At 43.5% G+C, this 22,258-nt stretch overlaps 1 protein-coding gene across 6 annotated transcripts in view; it reads left to right on the plus strand.

Annotated features, from left to right (window-relative positions):
* BRSK2 (BR serine/threonine kinase 2) overlaps positions 1-22,258 on the plus strand; it is a 495,363-nt gene that overhangs the window by 365,671 nt on the left and 107,434 nt on the right. For all 6 annotated transcript variants that reach the window (XM_075065085.1, XM_075065086.1, XM_075065087.1 and 3 more), the window contains exon 4: positions 3,171-3,311. In XM_075065085.1, the coding sequence (XP_074921186.1) occupies positions 3,171-3,311 (141 nt within the window). The remainder of the gene's footprint in view (positions 1-3,170; positions 3,312-22,258) is intronic.

Below are 22,258 nucleotides of genomic sequence, written 5' to 3' on the forward strand. Positions count from 1 at the left end.
TCAAATTGTGGGTTTGAAGACCTCAGGTGCAGAGAATCCACCAGCAAGTGACCACTGCCCCACGCTGCAGAGAAGGCGAAACCTCCAGGCCTCTGCCAATCTGTCCCGAGGAAATTCCTTCCCGACCCCAAATATGGCAATCAGCTAAACCCTCAGCATGTGGGCAAGACTCACCAGCCAGCACTCAGGAAAGAATTCTCTGCAGTAACTCAGGCTTGAGTCTACACTACGCGTTAAATCGATTTAAAGAGCATTAAATCGATTTAACGCTGTACCCGTCCACACTACAATGCCCTTTATATCGATATAAAGGGCTCTTTAAATTGATTTCTGTACTCCACCCGACGAGAGGAGTAGCACTAAATTCGATATTAAACATATCGGATTACGCGTTTAGTGTGGACAGGAAATCGACGCCCCTTATGGCCTCGGCGCGTATCCCACAGTGGCACACTGACCGCTCTGGACAGCCATTCTGAACTCGGAATGCAAGCGGGAATTTGAAGACTTCAGTAACTCAGACATAGGTTAGGAGTTTGTTATAGAAGTGAATGGGTAGGATTCTGTGGCCTGCTTTGTGCAGGAGGTCAGACTAGATGATCATATTGGTCTCTTCTGACCTTAAAGTCTATGAGTCTGTGAGTAATTAGAGTACCCTTATTGGATCATATTAGTCTTCAATCTGCATATGTTTGTAAGCGGTTCAGGCATTGCCACATTGACCTGTCTGTATCGGCCCCTCTGAGAAAGTCCTTCTGGGGTTCCAGATCTATTTCAGTGCATCCGACTGCATGTGACCTTTCATTCCATAACCTCAGTTCTGCCTTACCAGCCGTCATAGCCAAAGGAACAACACTGGTTATAAAACTCTTTCTCAGTTTAAGTGATTTGCCCGGGATTACACCGGAGCAGGGATTTAAACCCAGGTCTCCCAAATCTATAGCTGCTGCCCTAACCACTGGACCATCTTTATTCTCTCCAGGGCTACTCCTAATATTATAATACTCTGAGTAGCTTCAAAAAGGACCACTTAAAAATATACAAGAATATTTTCCTCTCTCTCCCCCAAATTTGGAGTTTCCCTCTCAAGTCATACCATTCTGAGGCCCTGAAAGGACAATATTCAGTCTTGAAGTAATTTTGTTCTTTTCCTCTCCCTCTAAAACCTATTTGGTTGGACTAAGGGTACTGGAATTAAGGCTGACTCTCCTTATGCATAAAGGAATAAAACAACAACTCCCTAAAAAATTGTAAAAGCTCTCTAAAATGTGCTATTTAAAAAGTTTTCCACCGAAATTTGTGGTATCAACAAAAGATGGTGATGTTTGCTAGCCCTGTTTACCTTCATCTCACTGCCCCTGCAGCTATCTGCTGTCAGAAGGCATGCCCTGCCATGCAGCAATGGAACGCATTTCAGAGCAGTTACCCTTTGAGGGAGTGTGGGCTTGCTCCCCTAGTACAGGATTCTGAAGCCAAGGGCGTAAAAGCCACCTCTGCAGGTCTTCCCCTAAGGGAGATCTGCAAAGCAATCCATTCAGAGAACGAAAGATCCTTCAGTAAATGACCTCTCTGTGTCTCTAGTCTGGGAGGGCCTGCATAGTAATGCTGGTCAGCTCAGACTCATACCAATAAAAGCTTTACACAGTACCTTTGCATCATTTATTCTTCCTATATATAATGGTCTGCGTGTACACAGAAGGAGGCAGCACTGTACAGTAGCACAGAACCATTAGTAGAGATAGGAAAGGCGTCATTGTTTCTCTAGACCAGCGTTTCTCAATGATCAGTCCGTGGACCACTGCCAGCCCCTGAGATCTCCCTGACAGTTTAGGAAGGCAGCAAGCTGGTGCCTGGTATCAAAAAAGTTGAGAAACACTGTTTGAGACAATCCTTCTGCCAGTGTAGGTCTGTATCTGGTCCAGTTTTAAATTACTCAGTTGATGGGGCTGCTATTATTTCTCTAGGGAAACTATTCTGTGGTCTAATAGAGCTCCACTCTTAGGAAACATTCCCAGATCTTTAACTTAAGTTTTCTTTTGATTGGTGGCATCTCATTACCCCAATCATAATAATAACCCTTTGGGCTGCCCTAGACAATTCCTCTCCTTTCTTTGCCTGGTACACTTTTGGAGTACTCGAATGCTCAATGATAACGTGCAGTTATCCTGTCCCCCTCTTGGGCCCTAATTCTTCAGCCCTTACTCATGCTGTGCGACACTTACATGCTAGAGTAGTCCTGTTGAAGTCAACGGGACTAGTAAAGTGAAACAGCATGTGTAAAGGTTGCAGAAATGAACCCTTACGTGGGTACCCATGCTAAACAAGTGTAGTTTATCTTTGTCAGAAATCAGCCTGTTTTATTTTCAGCAGCTCATAGACTCATAGACTCATAGGTCAGAAGGGACCAATATGATCATCTAGTCTGACCTCCTGCACAAGGCAGGCCACAGAACCCTACCCATCCACTTTTATAACAACCCCTAACCCATGACTGAGTTATTGAAGTCCTCAAAATTGTGGTTTGAAGACCTCAAGCTGCAGAGAATCCACCAGCAAGCGACCCATGCCCCACGCTGCAGAGGAAGGCGAAAAACCTCCAGGGCCCCTGCCAATCCGCCCTGGAGGAAAATTCCTTCCCGACCCCAAATATGGTGATCAGCTAAACCCTGAGCATGAGGGCAAGACTCCAAATTCCCTCTTGTTTGTTGACATTGTCTGGTACTGAAGTGTCCAGAGCTGAGCTCAGTTATGTGAATGTCGTTCCTCCAAAGCTATTTCAGAAAGGAACTATCACCATCCACCTTGGTTAATGACCTGATGTCTCTGCATATGCAGCCTAACTCTACATCAGCTCTGGCAGCTGGAAGCCCATATATAATTTGCTGCCCACTATCCGTCTTGATCTTTGGAGGAATTATTGCTTTTCAGATATCATCTCTCTACTGGGGATGCTGAAAACTGAATTTGTTCCATTGTTTGGAATCACTGAAATGCCTGGAGTCCAAGCAGTGCTTTACTCCAACCCTGTTAAAAATGTTCATAGCTGCTAATTTCCCAATTCTCTCGTTTCACAGTATTTCACACATTTAATTCCTAGAGAGAGAGACAGAGACAGACAGAGAGATCTGTGTGATCATGTGCTAACAAAGGCCTCTCTTCTTTTTTTCTAGATATTTGGTGCTAGAACATGTGTCAGGTGGGGAGCTCTTCGACTATCTCGTAAAAAAGGGAAGATTAACGCCAAAAGAAGCCAGGAAGTTCTTCCGACAAATCATCTCTGCTTTAGACTTCTGTCATAGTCATTCAATATGGTGAGTACAGCAGGTTTATAACGGGTGGTGACTATGGCCTGGAAACTCATAACAAAGCAGTCAGTGGGGCTGGGGCTCCTTGTACACCGCTACCTCGATATAACGCCACCCGATATAACACGAATCTGGATATAACGCGGTAAAGCAGTGCTCCAGAGGGACGGGGCTGCACACTCCAGTGGATCAAAGCAAGTTCGATTTAATGCGGTTTCACCTATAACGCAGTAAGATTTTTTGGCTCCCAAGGACAGCGTTATATCGAGGTAGAGGTGTACTTCTGTTTGCTATTAAATAGTTAATGTTGTAAAGCTCTTGGGGTCCAAAAGTGCTACATATATGCTGCTGCTGCTGCTGCTGCTGCTACTTTTTGGCTATCTCTGTGAACACACATCGGTCACACATAGATTGTTCTTGCAGATTGTCCATGATTTTCCTTTGGATCTGTTTATAATATCTGTATAAAGGCTCATTTCTGGTTTCCCTTGGAAAGCAAGCCTGTTGTTCCATGGTGAGCATGATGGGAGGGAGCAGCTGCTGTCTCGTTCATTTATAGTGAGTGCTTTAAGCAAGAAAATCAAATTCCTGGGGGACCAGTGCTTCATTTCCGTGAGTCTTGGGGGCACTTGCCAATAACCGAGAATAATATATGCCTTATCAAGACTAGTCCCTGAAGAAACTTGGGACAATTATCAATACAACAAAGTCATTTTATGGCCTCCTTGGGTTATAGGGAAATGTGCTGGCAGTTGGCAGCCCTGCCTGGGCCCCTTCTGGGCATTTGAGTCACTGTTGCCTTTAATTTCCTTTCCAGTAGGGAGTAATTTTCTTTATCAGTCTGTTATTGTTGCATATTAACTCAGTTGAATGATTTAACCATTGAGTGTGGTTTAACCTGTAACTTTCAGATGGCATTTTAAATTGAACCACTTTCCACTTCAGCTTTAACAAGTTCGGGTAATTTAAATTATACTGAAATTGAGTTGTTGCAGCCAATCAAATCACAGGGTTTCTGTACAGTTAGTGACCTGTAACTGCACACTGATTTCTCAATAATACAATTCCATGCACTCTGATTGGCTAAGGTGCTGTGATTTACATAATGACTGCACAGTTGTGTCTTAATAACTACGTACAGCACACAAATTCCTCCATTCTGACAGGCTGAGGGCCATTGTTAGACAATGAGAGCACAGCAATTTGCATAATGACTGTATAGTTATTTCTTAGTAATCGTGCAATGATTATCCATATTCCTCAGATTTAACTAACTACGGTCCTCAAAATGCTCCATACATACACCCTAGGGCTGTCAAGTGATCAAAAAAATTAATTGCAATTAATTGCGCTGTTAAACAATAATAAAATACCATTTATTTAAATATTTTGGGGTGTTTTCTACATTTTCAAATATATTGATTTCAATTACAGCACAATATAAAGTGTACAGTGCTCCCTTTATTTTTTATTACAAATATTTGCACTGTAAAAAAAATATTTTTCAATTCACCTAATACAAGTACTGTAATGCAATCTCTTTATCATGAAAGTTAAACTTACAAATGTACAATTATAACAAAAAATTACTGCATTTAAAAATAAAACAATGTAAAACTTTAGAGCCTACAAGTCCACTCAGTCCTACTTCTGCCAATCTCTCAGACAAACAAGTTTGGTTACAATTTGCAGGAGATAATGCTGCCCCCTTCTTGTTTACAATATCACCTGAATGTGAGAACAGGCATTCCCATGGCACTGCTGTAGTTGTCATCGCAACATATTTACATACCAGTTGCCCTAAATATTTACATGTCCCTTTATGCTTCAACCACCATTCCAGAGGACATTCGTCCATTCTGATGAAAGGTTCTGCTTGATAACGATCCAAAGCAGAGCGGACCTGTGGTAATCTAGCCGTCCAGTCCCAGACCTGGACTTTAGTGTCCACCAGTCTGGTCCTGTCCCAAACCTAGACTTTAGAATCCAAAGTTTGGGGGCTTACCTGAAACTCCCCCAAGCTCACTACCAGCTTGGATATTCTCGCTGCCACCAGATCAGGAATTAATCTATGGGGCCTGATCCCCCCTTTTCTCCCTCTATGGGTGTCCAAACCCTCCCTGCGTGGGACACCCAGATTCCAATCCCTTGGATGCTTAAAGCAGGGAAAATAACCCCTTCCCCTCCTTCATCAGGCTATGCCTCACGGCTACCTGTGTGACCCAAGAAACCAGCTTTCTGCTGCTTCCCTCAGGACAATGGAGATGCAAAATACCCACAGCGTGGCTTCTGCCACCCCCCTTGCTCCTAGAATGAGGGAAAAAACTGTAACCACCAGAGAACGAGAAATTCTTCGTCTCTTTCCAGTAGTCTGCTCTTCCCTGGACCCAAATAGGAAAATAGCCCACAGCCTGGCTTTTCCTTTGCTCCCTAGGAAAAGAACATTTCACAAGGTTTAACAAGAAACTTTATAGAAAAAAAAAAGAAATATAAAACAATCATCTTGCATTAAGAAACTCAATACAGGCTCTTGCTTATAAGAAATATGAAGAAACAGTCTGATTTAAAGATAGCCCAATTAACCAGCACGACAAAATTAACATACAGGTAAATACACCCCAAAGACCATCATAGCTGAATTTACTTTGCGGTTCTGGGTACTTACAGATGTTTAGAAGAGTATTAGAGAGAATTAGAAGAAGACTTGTTTCCTCATAGCTAAGAAAACAACAAAACCCGAGTATACAAAATTTCCCGCCCCTGACTTTAAACAATCCAATTCTCTGATTGGTCCTCTGGTCAGGTGTTCGGTTACCCTTTTCAGGTAAAAGAAACTTACCCTTGACCTACCTATCCATTTATGACAGGCCAGTGCACATTCATTTTCTTCATCTGAGTCAAATGGCACCAGCAAAAGGTTGATTTTTCATTTTGGTGGTTCGATTCTGTAGTTCCGCATCAGAGTGTTGCTTCTTTTAGACAATCTGAAAGCATGCGCCACCACCTGTTTTCCTCTCAGATTTTGAGGCACTTCAGATTCTTAAACCTTGGGTCGAGTGCTGTAGCTATTTTTAGATCTTCACATTGGTATCCTCTTGCTTTGTCAAATCTGTGTGAAAGTGTTCTTAAAATGAAATGTTGCTTGGTAATCATCCAAGACTGCTATAACATGAAGTATATGGCAGAATGCGAGTAAAACAGAACAGAAGACATCAAATTCTCCCCCAAGGAGTTCAGTCACAAATTTAATTAAAACGTTATTTTTTTAATGAGCATCATCAGGATGGAAGCATGTCCTCTGGAATGGTGGCCGAAGCATGAAGGGGCATATGAATGTTTAGCATACCTGGCACGTAAATACCTTGCAACACCAGCTACAAAAATGCCATGTGAATGCCTGTTCTCACTTTCAGGTGACATTGCAAGTAAGAAGCAGGCAGCATTATCTCCTGTAAATGTAAACAAACTTGTTTGTCTTAGTGATTGGCTGAAGCAGGACTGAATGTACATTGTTTTGGTTTTGAGTGCACTTATGTAACAACAAAAACTACATTTGTAAGTTACACTTTCACGATAAAGAGATTGCACTACAGTACTTGCATGAGGTGAATCGAAAAATGCTATTTCTTTTGTTTAACATTTTTACAGTGCAAATATTTGTAATGAAAATAATAATATAAAGTGAGCACTGCACATTTTGTATTCTGTGTACACATTTGAAAATGTAGAAGAACATCCGAAAATATTTAATACATTTCAGTTGGTGTTCTATTGTTTAACAATGCAATTAATTTTTCATTGCAATTTTTTTTGAGTTCATCAAGTGAGTTAACTGCAATTAATCGACAGTCCTAATACGCCCATAGCGAAAATAGCCACCTAAGTGTCTGATTTGCTCCCCTCATTGTGTAAAAAACTGGAAATTTCTAAGGGAACGTATTACTCACAGATGGAAGAGGGGATCTAAGCCTTTTTCAAGGGGCAAGAAGGAGCTGTAGGGCGATATTAAGAAGAATGGGGTAGGGTGGGGAGCAGTTCAGAGGTTAAACTGACCACATTTGTGGATATTGAAGTTCTGAGAACAGTACGCAGTCAGCATAGACGGGTTTGTGATAGTCAACAGAGCATGGGGTGAGCTGACAATGAACAATAATAACATGAGGGGCCAATCCAAAACCCACTGAAATTAATGGCGAGATACACACATACACACCCCAGTTGATTTCAGTGGACTTTGAACCATCAGACCCAGAAAGTTTTCTCTGATGGCAGATAATTCTTAATAAATAATTTGTTCTGTGAATGCCACATCTTTTTCTCCTTGCAAATCACTTGTGGGAGAATCATGATTTTCTTAATACATTTCTGAGAATAATTTATGATAGATTGTTCAGGAGCAGTTTGTTTTCGAAACTGGGTAGTGTGGTCCCAGTTAGGTTTGATTGAACACATAGGTTGTTTTTGTTCATGAGCAGCAGAGCATATCTCTGAGAGGCCCTGATTCAGGAAAGCATTTAAGCTTGTTCCTGAGTACCATTCTCGAATAGGGATGCTTTCCTGAGTCTGCCTAGAATCAGATTTCAGGTGTCAACTGTCTCATTTACAAACTCAGAATTTATATTCTGCAAATATTCTCCATTATTCTCTTATAATTGATGGTCTCCACAAATATTGCTGCTGGTAAATTCATTCGCTCGAACATTCACAGGAAGCACACACAAAAAGGGTGCAAACACAACTGATGGTAATTAATTTAATAATTCAAACGCATATTAACATACAGATGTTTGTGGTTTTCGGATGATTCTTGTGGGAATGTATATGTATCAACTGGCAATTAGGTACTACTGTGATAAGTGTGGCGCAGGTAGATAGATGGACAAATGCCTTCTGGTGTCTGCCTTTAATAAACAAAGCTGAGAGGAGGGCTGAGGCCATAGAAAGAGTAAGTAATTCTGGAGAATTAAGGGTCTCTAGCGAATTTTCAAGGGATGGTGAGTGCCTCTTTTAAGGATCTCCAGCTACCATCTTCAACACATGTGTGTGTTGAGGGAATATCCTTCTTGTTAAGAAGTGAGTCTGTTTCTGTGATCTCCTCCTCAACCCCTACTCTACCACTGTCAGTGCAGGGTCAAATGACAGTGAATCAGGAGCACCCCCTCCTCCCTGGTCAGTATGAGAACTGTGCAGCTCCTGAGATGCGAGAGTCTGAGCAGTCACCTCCAAAGGTTTTTTAAAAATCAGGTTTGTAAATATATAATAACTTAATGTGCTTTCCTAAGCAACAGAGCTTGACCTTGCCCTGTCGCAGGGCAGTGAGATGATAAATCATCTCATCAGCCGGGTTATCCAGTTATGACCACACTGAGTAATGAAGGCTTCTCCTTTGGCTAATGACTGGATGTGAGTGCCTCTAGCATGCTAGCAGAATAGACTGATAGCTCTGTGCCCCCCACCCAATATCATGCCACCTCTTCTTCCACCACCCGCAGGAGGGAGCAACCAAGCACAGAGAAATTCTTAAGGTTTATAGTTTCTTCAGAGTCCTAGTAAGTTCTTCTTTCACTGCTTTGAATTTATTAATGGCTCAGGATTCCTGGATGAGAAACTCTGAAAGCGTTTCCCCACAGTGGCCATTGATGCGGGGGGAGCTGTGCCTTCAACTACAGGCAGAAATTGCCTTTATCTGATAAAGGGTTTTCAGGGAAACAGCCCCAGCAAGGAACAAAATGGATTTGTAATTTGCTTGTGCTTGTTTTAATGTTATTTTAAATCAGTATAAGCTTTCTATTCCCATTTATTTTTTTTAATGGGAGAGTAGTGGGAGCTTGGAGCTTCTCCCAGTCACAGTCACTGAACAGGATTTTGTAGTAGGGTTGGCTGTGGGAGCATTCACAGCGACTCTAGTTATAGCCCCGCTCAGGAGTGCAGGAAATGGCATAGGACCATTGGCATGTGGGAGCTCCCTGCTCCCCTAGCCTCAGGAGTCAGTGAAGTGTCATAGCAGCACTGACCACGTTTTTCAAAAGTGACTAATGACGTTGGCTGCCTATTTTAAAACACTTTAAGGGGAGCTTGTGTTCAGCAGGTGCTGAGCCACCAGGTACGGGGCCTCAGGTAGGACCCCTAAAATCAGTAGTCACTTTTGAACACCTTGGCCATTGACTGTGTGGGACCTCCCAGTTACTCTAGTCCCATCCACAGTCACTGTAGGAAATTATATAGGAGTTCTGACCATTGGGGAGTTCACAGCTACTCCAGTCTGAGCTTTCCCCCAGAGGAGCACCCTTCCATTTAGAAAAAGCAAAGACTGCAGAGAGAACAGAATCTGGAAAGAAATAAGAGAGAACAGCTAAAAGATTCCTGATTGGCCATATGTGACATCACCAACCAATGTTGTGATTGGTCTGAGTTGGGTTTTTTGTGTGTGTTGGGTTTTTCTTTTGGTCAGGCTCCTATTTGGTGTCTGCATCTTGTGAGCTGACAAATAAAAAATATGATTACCGAAAAGGGCCCATGGCAAACCTTATTAAGCTTCAGAGATAACTGATAATGCCAATTACTGCACAGCGCAGTGGTGACATTGAGAGGAAATTCCTTCTGGTAGTGAGCAGCAGGATTATTATTTCATTTTATTTTTATTTTGGTTTGGCTTTTTTTTTCCAGGAGGGCACAAGGAGGGTTTGAAGGTCTGTATGAATATTGATAAATGACAATTACTAGAGCCTCTTCTTTCATTGCCTGAGGCTGTCTGCTGGTGTATGCAGAGGGGGCTCATGCTAAAGTGTGTGACACAGGGAGGGTGGCGGGGTTGGGAGCTAAGGCAATGAATAGGAGCCTTGTTTTACTTTGCTTTGTATCCTTCTCACTGGTAGGGTGGGGAAAAGGACATTATAAAAGTAATACTTCAGGATTCACAGCAATGGCACCAAAAGCTCTTGTGAGAGCACTGTGAGCTGGATCGGTGTGTAGAATACCGCAGTATTCTTTTATTAACAGGGAGGGAGGGTTTGTGAGAAATCCGAGGTGTCCTCAAGAAGCAGAGATGACTATGGCCTCATCTACCTACAAACTTAACCACTGCACTGAGTGACATAGTTATACTGCTCCAACCCCAGGTGTGGATAGTGCTATGTTAACCGGACAGCGTCTCCCATCAACATAGCTACCACCTCTTGGCAAGGTGGATTAACTACACCGATGGAAGAAGCTTGTAGTTGCATCTTCACTAAAGCGCTACAGCAGAGGTGAAGGGCCCTGCCCCACCTTTGCACCAATCCATGGAGTAGGGCTATCTCACTTTCTGGGCCAGCCTAATGGCTAGCACAAAATGTGCACACCCCATGCATAGAGAGAGTGTGCTTGCCAAGGGCACTGTCTCTCTGGTGCCACTCCACACTGCCTCTCATGTTGGGCTTGTGACAGAATGCCACCATATAGCCCTGTATGTGGAAGCGATGGCCCTATTTTCAATTTAATTGGGCACGCATCTTGTGACTGCTTCGCCTACGCTCTGCCCACTCATCCATCTTAGTGTAAACATCCCAAATCTCTGAGCTTCAGTTATCCTCGTTTATATTTTCAATCAATCTGAAACAAATTTCCCCTTTTTCTTCTGAAATGTAGAATTGTCCCCCAAACTACACTGGTCTGAGGTTTGTGGAGGGGAATATTTAGTATTGCACAGTGACCAGTTTAAAGTTGCACATCTCACTGCCCTTCAGGAGTACAATGCAGGTGCTGGAAAAAGGGAAATTGACAGCTTTCCACTGGGATACACAGCTCTTGCTTCTAGCCTCCAGTAGTTGCAAGATATCGGATCTTGCCATTGTGACATTATGATTTACAGCTCTCCTTACTGGTGGAAGAATATGAAAAATGGTACTACTAAAAAAAAAAAGTAAGATTCTATAAATTCTATAAATAAAGATTCTATAAATAATTTCTAAAATAGTGTTCTTTCTGTAAAATACAGAGCACAGACAGAATATGTGATTGTGTTTTATTGGCACTTGTTTGGGGTAGCATGCACAACTCATTCATAACTAAGGCTGAGATTTAGTCATGGGTATTTTTGGTAAAATTCATGGACAGGTCACGGACAATTAGTAAAAATTCACGGCCCATGACCTGTACATGACTTTTACCAAAAATACTCATGACTAAATCTCTACTTCTGGGACCCTGCTGCTCCAGGGGGCCCCTGCTGGGGGGAGGCCTGCTCCAGTGCAGGGGATTGTCTGCCCCCCAGCTGCTGCTCCGGGCACTGCTCTCCAGACCGCCTCTGGGTACCCTTGGGGCCGTTTCTCCAGCTGCTCTGGGACTGCTGCTGCTCAGGTGGTCACTAGGACCAGCTGCAGCTCACATGATCCCCAGAACCAGCTACCTGGGGTCGCCCCACCAGTGGCTGGCGTGGCTGGCCATGGTGTGCCCAATCAGTTGACCCTGGGGTCAGCTGCTCAGGGCCCTGAAATCAGCCGCACCAGCTGCTGCGGAAGTCATGGAGGTCGCAGAACGTCACAGAATCCATGACTGTTGCGACCTCTGTGAAAGAATCACAGCCTTAGTCAGAGCTCGTGAAGGAAGGAGACATTTCTAACACTCATGCTGATCAAATGTTTATGCCGCACCACTCTGTGGAGCATTTTATATGTGCTTTCACTCTATATATGCACGTACGTACACACACACACACACACACAAACACACACGTGTGAATAGAGAATATATGACGGTACAGTATGCATGCATCTACATATAATGATGTAATAGGTAAGCCAATTTTCATGTTGCATCAGAGAATTTGTGTTTAATGGGCGAAAGAATGGGAGTATCTGCTGCACACATAGAAAATAGACTGGAGGGAGGCTTTTAATGTTCTGTGCACTTTTTGACATGTAGAGGAGTCAGATATTTAAATATATTTTGGAAATAAAAACAGATGGATTTTTAAATGAAGTCCCTAATGCCTCACTCTCTTCCAGAACTCTTTTGCAAAGAATACACATAGAGATTCTACTCTAAACTTTGGATGTGGATAGCTGCCCTTTACACAAATACCACATCTGTATTTTTTTCCATGTTGGAATGTTTCAGAAAAAAATGATTTTTGTTTCCTAATTGATTTGAGCTGTGCCAGTTTGAAAATGCAGTGTGAATGATATGGCAACATTGTTTGCTCAACAGCTATCTGTCTGTCCATGACAGCAGATTCACCGAGTGCTGCATTAACAATATGATGGTGTTATTTACTCAGCAGCAACCTATGTGTGTACATGCCAGCAAATCTGTCAAATTCCAGTGGCCTTATTTACTTAAATGTTGACATTGACTTCAACATTGACATGTTGAAAACACCACGTCAACCAATGATGACGTTCTTTGCTAGGTAGTGTCCTGTGCGTTTTACACATGACAACAGATTTGCTCAGTTGCTGTGTCCGCCTGTGATCTAATGTCGACATTTCTCAATAGTCAAACTCGCACTGCAGCCTTTGTGTTCACTACTTTATCATGATTCTTTGTAAGGCCCTATATTAACTGCATTTAGCATTTCAGCTCCAGTTTGCGCAGTTTGTTTAATGTTAGTTAAGGTTTCTCTGTTCTACTTTAATACCATTTTCCTCACAGACTGAAAAGCTACAAATACACAGTTAAGGTCAACAACCAAACTTCCATTTCTTGAGTGACCGCAGTATAAAATGGATCAACTCTTACCTATTATTGCCTTCCTCGTACAACTCTTTGTCAACATACAAGCAGGGCTGGATTTACACCTTACGCGCCCCTAGGCACAGCATCTTCAGTGGCCCCCTGCCGACAGCTGACCTTCATGTTTGCCATAAAAAATTAAATGAAAAGAAATATAACACAGCCTCCTCGGGAAGGCACGAGACCCTCCGCTATGCATGGCGCTCCCAGCCTGAGCCAAGGCACAGCCCACCTGCCCCAGGCAAGGCACAAGGTGGACACTGTACCTCTCCCCACTGCAAGCAGTCCCCAGATGTCTTCCATCCCTCCTGCAGCCCAGCACCGCAGCTGCGCTCTGTCTCTGCCCGTGCAAGTGAATGGGACGCTGGCTACGCCCCTCCCCGGCACAGGGTGGAGGTAGTGGGGAAGGCAAGATTGGGAAGGGGCTGGGACACTCCCAGCACCTTCAGCAGCCGCCCCACCTGGCCACAGCTCACAGCGCCCCCAGGAGGGCTGACTCGGATGCTCACCCTGCTCCAACCCCACACGCTGGGCAGCCACCAACCCGTGCTATGAGCCCAGCCACCTACAGGGGAGCTGTATGTATTAACTTTTTAACTTTTAACACATTTTTAACTTTTAGATGCCCCAAGGCATGTGTCTGCTGTGCCTAATTGGAAATTTGGCCCTGCACACAAGGCTTTAAAAACTACTATGTAACCTTAACTCTGTGCTGAAGGTTAACACCTCAAAGTTGCCACTTTGGGGTGAGAGCAGGCACCTCACTTACCTCCTGTGTCATTCTCTGGTCAGCCACAGCCCTGTGGTCTGGTTCTGAGAGATGCAGTACAACCCATCAGCTGTGCCTTTTAGTGAGTCCACCCCCTTTAGGGGGATATAAAGCAGCCCAACAAAATGGAAAATATTTCCCCGACCCACTTCCTTGTGCAAGGGAGAGGGCAGCAGTCTCTCAGGCCTCACAAACAGTCTCAGTTCCCACTCCTCAGTGTGCGAAAAGGTTAGGGTTTAATCACAGGGTGGGGAGCGGGGATTTCAACAAAGAAACCAGCCTGGTAGTCTTCTTCCTCAGAGAGCTTGGGTAGGTGGCGTTCACAAGCCATAGGTCTGTTAGTGCCACAGGACCCCCAGTCTAGAAGCTCTGAGCCCTTTGCTTGCTTCAGCATGCCCCCACTACTGCACTGAGTTCTCCCTTTTAAAGGCTCACATCCAGGCCTGACATACCACAGGGGTGCGGCAGGTTGGTGCTGATTGCTCCTTAACCCTGGCTGGGCGCGGGAGTCATCTGCTTCACTGCACTCCAGCATAAATACAAGGAGGAGACGTGTTAAATGTAGGCATACTTAACAACTTTGAAGAGATGCTTTTTTTGAAGAAAAGAGAACAAATTTTAACATGTTTTCTTCTTGAAAAAACTGCCCTGAATGCAAGAAGGTCATGCACATCTACTTATGACAGGCAGAACTGAGTGAGGTCAGACTAGATGGTTTAATGGTTGATTCTGACCTTAAAAAAGTCTATGAATATGTGTTAAAAGTTATCCTTTTATTTCTGTCCGGAACTGTATCTACTAATTTTACAGAGCTTGAAATTGTTAGTAAAATAGAACAAAGCAAGCTTAATTAACAGAAACCAAAGATTTTTCTGTGTATAGAAACATAGGTACACATACAAATCTCAAATTTACAGTAGCTGTTAAGTCATTATTAAGTTTCCAGGAGCAATGGAAAATGAGATGAAAAGGGTTTTGGTGCTCGTGTAAATAAAAAATGATGTTTCCTGTTGTTATTAATTATTATTTAATAAATTATTCATATAGCCTCAGCAGCATACTAGGCACTTTTTAAAGGCATATTGTTGGACAGTTATTCTGTAGTCTAACTTCATTGGGGTTTGGGGTCAGTGGGAAAAGCATTTGCAAAGAGGCTAAGATTTTGTGTATTACAAATGACCTGCAATTTCTCCAATTAAAGGGTATCTTGGGTTAGAAATCTGGGAACCAAACGGGGTTGTCATAGAAACCAATATGAATGTTTCAGCTCCAAAATCACTTAAAAATAATGGGCCAGTTCATCAGCTAGTGTAAATTGGCATAGCTCCACTGGGCCCAATATTCCAAATCTGTCTTTACCTCCAAGATCTGCTGTCTTCCCCCAGTGACAGTAAGAGGTGTAAATTAAACCCAGTGTCACCCATATGCTGCCGCTGCCTGCAGTACAGATGAGTTGGTTTTCAGAGAGTACGAGAGCAGATACCTCACAAATGGAGTCAAGTATCAGAGGGATAGCTGTGTTAGTCTGGATCTGTAAAAGCAGCAAAGAATCCTGTGGCACCTTATAGACTAACAGACGTTCTGGAGCATGAGCTTTCGTGGGTGAATGCCCACTTTGTCAGATGCAACAGATGCATCTGACGAAGTGGGTATTCACCCACGAAAGCTCATGCTCCAGATCATCTGTTAGTCTATAAGGTGCCACAGGATTCTTTGCTGCTCTCATAAATGGAGTGAAGGAGGGATTGACAGCTGCCTGGAGAGCATCAGTGAGCGTGACCAGTGACTGGGGAGCAAGTGTGAACAGTCAGTGCTTGGGGAGCTGTGAAGCATGTATGCAAATACAGATTCTTCTGCTATTCTCCATCCCCTAGAATTGTGCACGGTTTCCCCAGGAGCTCTCTTGGAATTCAGGGACATTCACACCATCTCTCTTTCACTGTGCAGGATTTTTTTTAGTGCCCTTTTTATACCATGTGTCTTTGTGTGTGTCTGTGTGTGTGTATATCTGTGTGTGTTACAGCAGTACCTTGCAGATGTCAGACACTGTGTAACCTCCTTGTGATCGCTTGGTTAGTGACTCTCTCTCTCTCTTTTTCCAATCTACATACACTCCTTCCAAAAGTTTTGCGTTATTCAAGCTGTAGTAGCAGGCTGCTTGCTCCACTGTCTTGGTTGAGGGGCTCAGGACATTATACTGCTATCCTGGAGGGGACTATACCAAGCTTTAAGTCATGCCTTGCTGCATCTCTCTCTCGTTCATTTTCCTTCTTGACCTCTGCAGCACTCTGTGGGGGGGATTTTCCCTGCTTGTTCACCAAAGAGGCGGCTTTCTTTAATCCTTCTGTCAAGCCAATGTGGAGAAATGCCCGAGGGCATTTCAGCCTCTGGAACAATGGAGTCCTCACTTCACCTGCAGAGCGAAGAGGTGAAGCAGGTCATGTAAGACACGGAGTCAGAGAGATGAGCTGGAAGGGGACCAAATTAAGTTCATTTATTCGGCAATGTTCCATTAAACGCCAAGTAATTATCACATGTGGTGAGGTTTTGTTTCATTTTGGCACAAGAGAGTTCTGGTGAATATTAATGTGTTAGGCCGTCCAGGCTGCTGGGTTCCTCGGCAAATTATAACAGACATCCCCTGTTCCACATGCCCTCTCATTTCTAACCTGGGCATTTAGAGGGTCTGATGATAACAAGGATGGGGAATGCAAATGCAGAGTAGGTGTCCCATCTCCAGTGGCAACAATTCCAGCCCTGCAATTGTGGTCCAGATTCTCAGCCTCAGTTCTATCCCCTTAATGCTGCCGGAGCAGTACAAAAGGGATATCATATGAATAGCTGAGAATTGTTCCTGGTAGAGGGGAGTTCTCACTTGGGGCAGGGCTTGTCTGTTTGTTATATGTGTGTACAGTGCTCAGCACAGTAGGATCCTGATCCCTGAGTGGGGCTTCTACTAAACAACCAGAATAACTGGTGTAAAGGAGGTAGAGGCAACCTCTATGCCAACCACCCCCACTCTAGCTTAGGGGCATACTGAGGGAAGGAAAGAATGTAACTGGATGAGGAACGAACAGCGGGGAGCAAAGCTCCCCAACTATAATTCTCAACAGGCTTAGGTCAGGGCCAGGGCTAGGGCATGTGAATGCATGGCTCTCTGACAGCTCCTCCCTCTCTCCTTTTCTGAGTATATCTTGGCACAGGAGAGAATCAGGGCCAGTAATTTCCCTTGACGTTACTTTGCCTGGTGTCTGGAGCAAAGCGATTGTTTGAGACAATCTTGTTGCCGGTTAGGGTCCCCTTTCACACTCACACTACCCCATCCCCAGAAGTCCCAGGCAATGGTTTCCGAAATGCCAGCTGTGGCATGGGCCATCCCGCTATGGGGCAGCTGCAGAAGAGGGGACTGAATTCTCCATTGCAATGCATTGGGTACCACTGCAAGGCAAATTCACGAAAGCCGCCGTAGTGGGTAGGTCTCACATGCCTGAGGAGGAAGGGGCAGAGCATGGTAGCTTTCTTTCTTCCTCCTCCCCCTGCATGTCCCTAATGAAAATGAGGGGCACATTATTATTATTTTTTTGCTATTTCAGAGGCATCTAATTTTTCTGATTGATCTAATTTAAAAAATAAAGTCCAAGTTGTGGATAATAGTGCTACAGTTCCCATAACCCCACCAGCTTTCCACTGTTTCCAGCCTGGGGAAGGCAGGAGAGGAACCAGTAGCAATGGGAGTGGGGTAGGAGGGAGTATCTGCCGCTAGTGAACCCTCTTTCATAGATGGCACCCCTCACCTCCCCCTGCTATCAAGGATTCTGTGGAGAGATCTTACTGCCAGGGGGCTGGTGATGAGTCTGACTTAAGAGATGATATTGTGTTTCCTTCCAATTGTGAAAAGTGATAGAACTGGGAAGGCAGGTAGATATGAGGCATGGGGAGAAGGTAGAATTTTTGCATGAGTTGCTTCTGCTACATCATTTTCTTGAAATTTCCTTCACTGTTTATCATGGGACAGTCATAATGGGTATGAGTCCGAGCTTTAGAAATGCTCCTAAGTCTTCTGTGCTTAAGTCACCAGCTCATATCTGGCCTAGGTCATTGGGACCCACAGTTGTAACCACATGAAGGCTCTCCAGTAGCTAATGTAATATGGTGATACCAATACACTTCCTAGAGAAATCACCATCACATTTGTCAGTCATTGGCATCTTCGCCAAAGGCCAAGGTCCTAACAGGCACAAATAACAGATTAACTTCGCCCTTTAGAGAGTGATCCTTTTGGTTCAGATTCAGGTGTATTGGTAGGGAGTTGTGGGAGAAGGCTGAATGTGCATCTCATCTGTGAATGAAGTAGAGCTGGTCAGATTTTTTTGAATTTTGAAATGTTGATGAAATTCTGAATGTTAATATTTAAAAATGTGAATAAAGCAGAGAAACTGAGAAAATGTTCACTTCATTTTTTCCCATTTTTGATTATAGACTCATAGACTCGTAGGTCAGAAGGGATTAACTGTAGAGCTGGTTAAAATTAAATGTTTAAATTTAACTTAAAATTTGAATTTTAAAAAAACAGGAAAATTTGAAAGCATATTTGCAAATAGTTTTCCTGTAAAAAAAATAAAAATGTAGGATTAACACAGAATTTCAGCCTACAAGTCTTTTACCAGCATTACATTCATTCATTTAAGCATATACAATATATATCAGCAGCACATGTTCTGTATATTGGACATATACGGCTCATATCCAACCAAACAGCAGATAGAGCTCTTTCATATATCATTCCACTCACATATTAAAACCTATCAGACATATGAAACACCTATATGCTTTCTGCATAGCATCCCCTGAAGGGGGAAAGATAGGACTGGAATAGCAGTTTAATGCAGGTCAGAAATGAAATATATTGACCTAGCTATAACGAAATCCAGAGCTATGACACATAGTTATGAGGAAGAGGTTCTAGGGGTTTGGAATTTAGGAGGCATAGCAGAGTTTGGGATTAGGAGGCACACTGACCCTAACCTAATTCTTACCAGTGCTGTTGGCCCTTCATCTTCATGAGTGATATGATAGACCAAATTTAACAAAAAGGATCATCCCCAACCTCTGTGCATATAACTAGACTTGGAAGGATTAGATTTTTATCAGTAAATGTCAGTAAACATCAATTTCACCTTACATACACAAACCAACAGAAAAATATTTCCATCAATGATAACTGAAATTTGCAGATAGGTAAAGTGAAAAAAGCATTGCTTGAGAACTTCTTAGAGTGAAAATCCAACAATATAGACTTTTGAATTAGGCTTATCACAAATGGACTAGGGCAGTGGTTCTCAACCCAGGGGATGTGTACTCCTGGGGGTACACAGAGGTCTTCCTGGGAGTACATCAACTCATCTAGATATTTGTCCAAGTTTTACAACAGGCTACATAAAAAACACTAGTGAAGTCAGTACAAACTAAAATTTCATACAGACAATGACTGGTTTATACTGCTCTATATACTTTACACTGAAATGTAAGTACAATATTTATATTCCAATTGATTTATTTTATAATGATATGGAAAAAATGAGCAAGTCAGCAATTTTTCAGTAACAGTGTGCTCTGAGACTTTGTATTTTTATGTCTGATTTTGTAAGCAAGTAGTTTTTAAGTGAGGTGTAACTTGGGGTACACAAGATGAATTAGACTCCTGAAAGGGGTACAGTAGTCTGGAAAGGTTCAGGACCACTGGACTAGGGAATGAATAGTAAAAAAAAAAGGTATGATTTGTTGATTTAAGGATACTTACTTTGTATATTTTGACATGTGATATTGACAATTTGCTTGAATGGTTCATACAATTTTTACTTTTTGAATGTCAAAGTCTATTCTTATTACATAATTTTCTGATATTCCCATCAGTCCCAAAACTGTGAAAATTTAAATAAAAATCTAGAAAAAAGCTTGAAAATAAACATTGATATTATCTGTCAGAATTATCCAAAAAGAAGAATGGAGTTCTGCCAACCCTACATATAACTAGCCCTTAATAACAGTCCTGTGAGGGCAGTTTCTGGGACTGATGCAAGGATAACTACTGCAAAAGCCAGAAGGACACGTAGTTTGCCTGGAGCTTTGAGAGGTTTCCAGTTACCTTTCATTATATCAACACCACTTACTTTGCAAAGCACTATTATCACTCATCACCATACCCTAATGCTGAGACAGGAAACCTTTAATCCATCTCCCCTGTTGGATGAAACCTTCCCAGCATTCAGTTGCAAGATGAGATCGATCCTGGATCCCAGTTGGAGAACAGTAATCAAATAATGCACTGCCATCTCATTGTTATCCAACTTCCATAGCTCACTACAAGACCCAGGGCTCTTATATTCTGTGTCCTTTATTATGCTGACCTGTTAGGGCAGGAACCTCCCCACATTGGGTCAGTACAGACCTGGCACATGTATGATCAGCTTGTATCTCTCAGGGACTGTAGTCCTCGATGGCAGCATTCAGAGGTTCTTTTCTGGGCTTTCACTGGTCATTCATGAGCTTTAGAGTGTTCTGAAGATGTCAGACCAAAACATATGTTCATCCCAATATTTATTTCATGTCTGATACTTCTTGTGTCCCAGGTCACCAGGAGACTTTGATTAATACACAAAGGGCTGGATTTACCAAGTGCCCTCCAGTTTGTCCGATACAATTATTTACTGGTATAAATGCTACCACTCAGGCATCTAATTACCCATTTGCCCCTACTGTAAGGCATCTAAATGGCGCATATTAATTATGTGTACAAAACTGGAGGCCAACCTTTAGGCCCTTTTAAAAATGAGGGCTTAAGGCTTGATGTTAAGATAAAGAACTAGCAGTTTTACTGAATGTTTCCCACTTTGCTGGAGGTCTGAGCGGAGCTGCCTAATGCTCTCAAAGTGACCTACTGCAGCAAGCACTGACTTTTATGTAAAACTTGAACTGAATTATTCAGGAGCTGTTGTTAACTGATGGCCCCTAGAATCCTGGTCAGGAACACAGAGGGGGTAATTTCCAAAACATTGTAACTTTATGTTTCTGCAACAGCGTCTAGGGGCACTGCCCTGTTCCTTTAAACAAGGGGTTAACAGGAAGTGCTCAACTTCCCCTCCCCATGTGCTTGTTCCCATGAGCAGGACTATATGAGTGTCTAATAAAGGGAGGAAAGGGAAGATCATGCCTTTGAGAAGGTTACTTTCCACCCTAAGGGTACGTCTACACTGCACGATTATTTCGAAGTAGTTTAAACCGATATTACAAAACCGATGTTATAAAATCGGTTTTGCGCGTCCACAATCGCACACAAATCGATTGCTTGCGCCATGGTCCAAGGCTACCATCGATTTAAGGAGCGGTGCACTGTGGTAGCTGTTCCTCAGCTATCCCATAGTTCCCACTTCCTGTTGAGAGCACAGTGCCTGATGGGCAGAAAACTGCCCGGTGGTGCTGGGTACAGCCTCACCCCTCCTTTGTGAAGGCAGCAGACAACCTTCGCTTTTTCGCGGATGGCATTGAGCAAACGCCATAGCACAGCAATCATGGACCCTGAGATCACAAACGGTATCCTGACGTTGTCAACACCTCGCGTACTCTCGGTGCTGACTATACTGAACAATGAACTGCAAAGGCAGGAGGAGAGAGGAGGCAGCTATTGCTGAGCGGCGAGGACAGCGATGACGAGATGGAGGCAGAATTCTCCATAACCGCTGGCCCCAGCGTTTTGGACGTACTGCTATTAACGGGCATCTTCTACCCATTGAACGCCGAATTTGGCACGGAAACAAGCACAGACTGGTGGGACGCATTGTTTTGACGGTGTGGGACGATTCGCTGGCTGCGAAACTTCGCATGCGTAAGACACTTTCTTAGAACTTTGTGACATGCTTTCCCCTGCCCTGAAACGCCGTAATACAACATGAGAGCAGCCCTCACAGTGGAGAAGCGAGTGGCAAATAGCCCTCTGGAAGCTTGCAACGCCAGACAGCTACCGGTCAGTCGGGAATCAATTTGGAGTGGGCAAATCTACTGTGGGGGCTGCAGTGATGCAAGTAGCCAAAGCAAGTTAAGCTGCTGCTACGAAAGGTTGTGACTTTGGGAAACGTGCAGGTTGTAGTGGATGGCTTTGCTGCAATGGGTTTTCCGAACTGTGGTGGGCCATAGATGGAACCATATCCCTTCTTGGCCCCAGAACACCAGGGCACCCAGTACGTGAACCGCAAGGGGTACTTTTCAATGGTGCGCAAGCACTGGTGGACCACAAGGGACGTTTCACCCACATCCATGTGGATGGCCAGGGGGGTTCATGACGCTCGCGTCTTCAGGAGCACTAGCTGTTAAATGGCTACAGCAAGGGAGATTACTTCCCAGACCAGAAAATAACCGTTGGGAATGTTCAAATGCCTATAGTATCCTGGGGACCAGCCTACCCCTGATGCCATGGCTC

This window comes from Chelonoidis abingdonii, chromosome 4 (assembly GCF_003597395.2).
Source record: "Chelonoidis abingdonii isolate Lonesome George chromosome 4, CheloAbing_2.0, whole genome shotgun sequence".
Taxonomy (NCBI): Eukaryota; Metazoa; Chordata; order Testudines; family Testudinidae; genus Chelonoidis; species Chelonoidis abingdonii.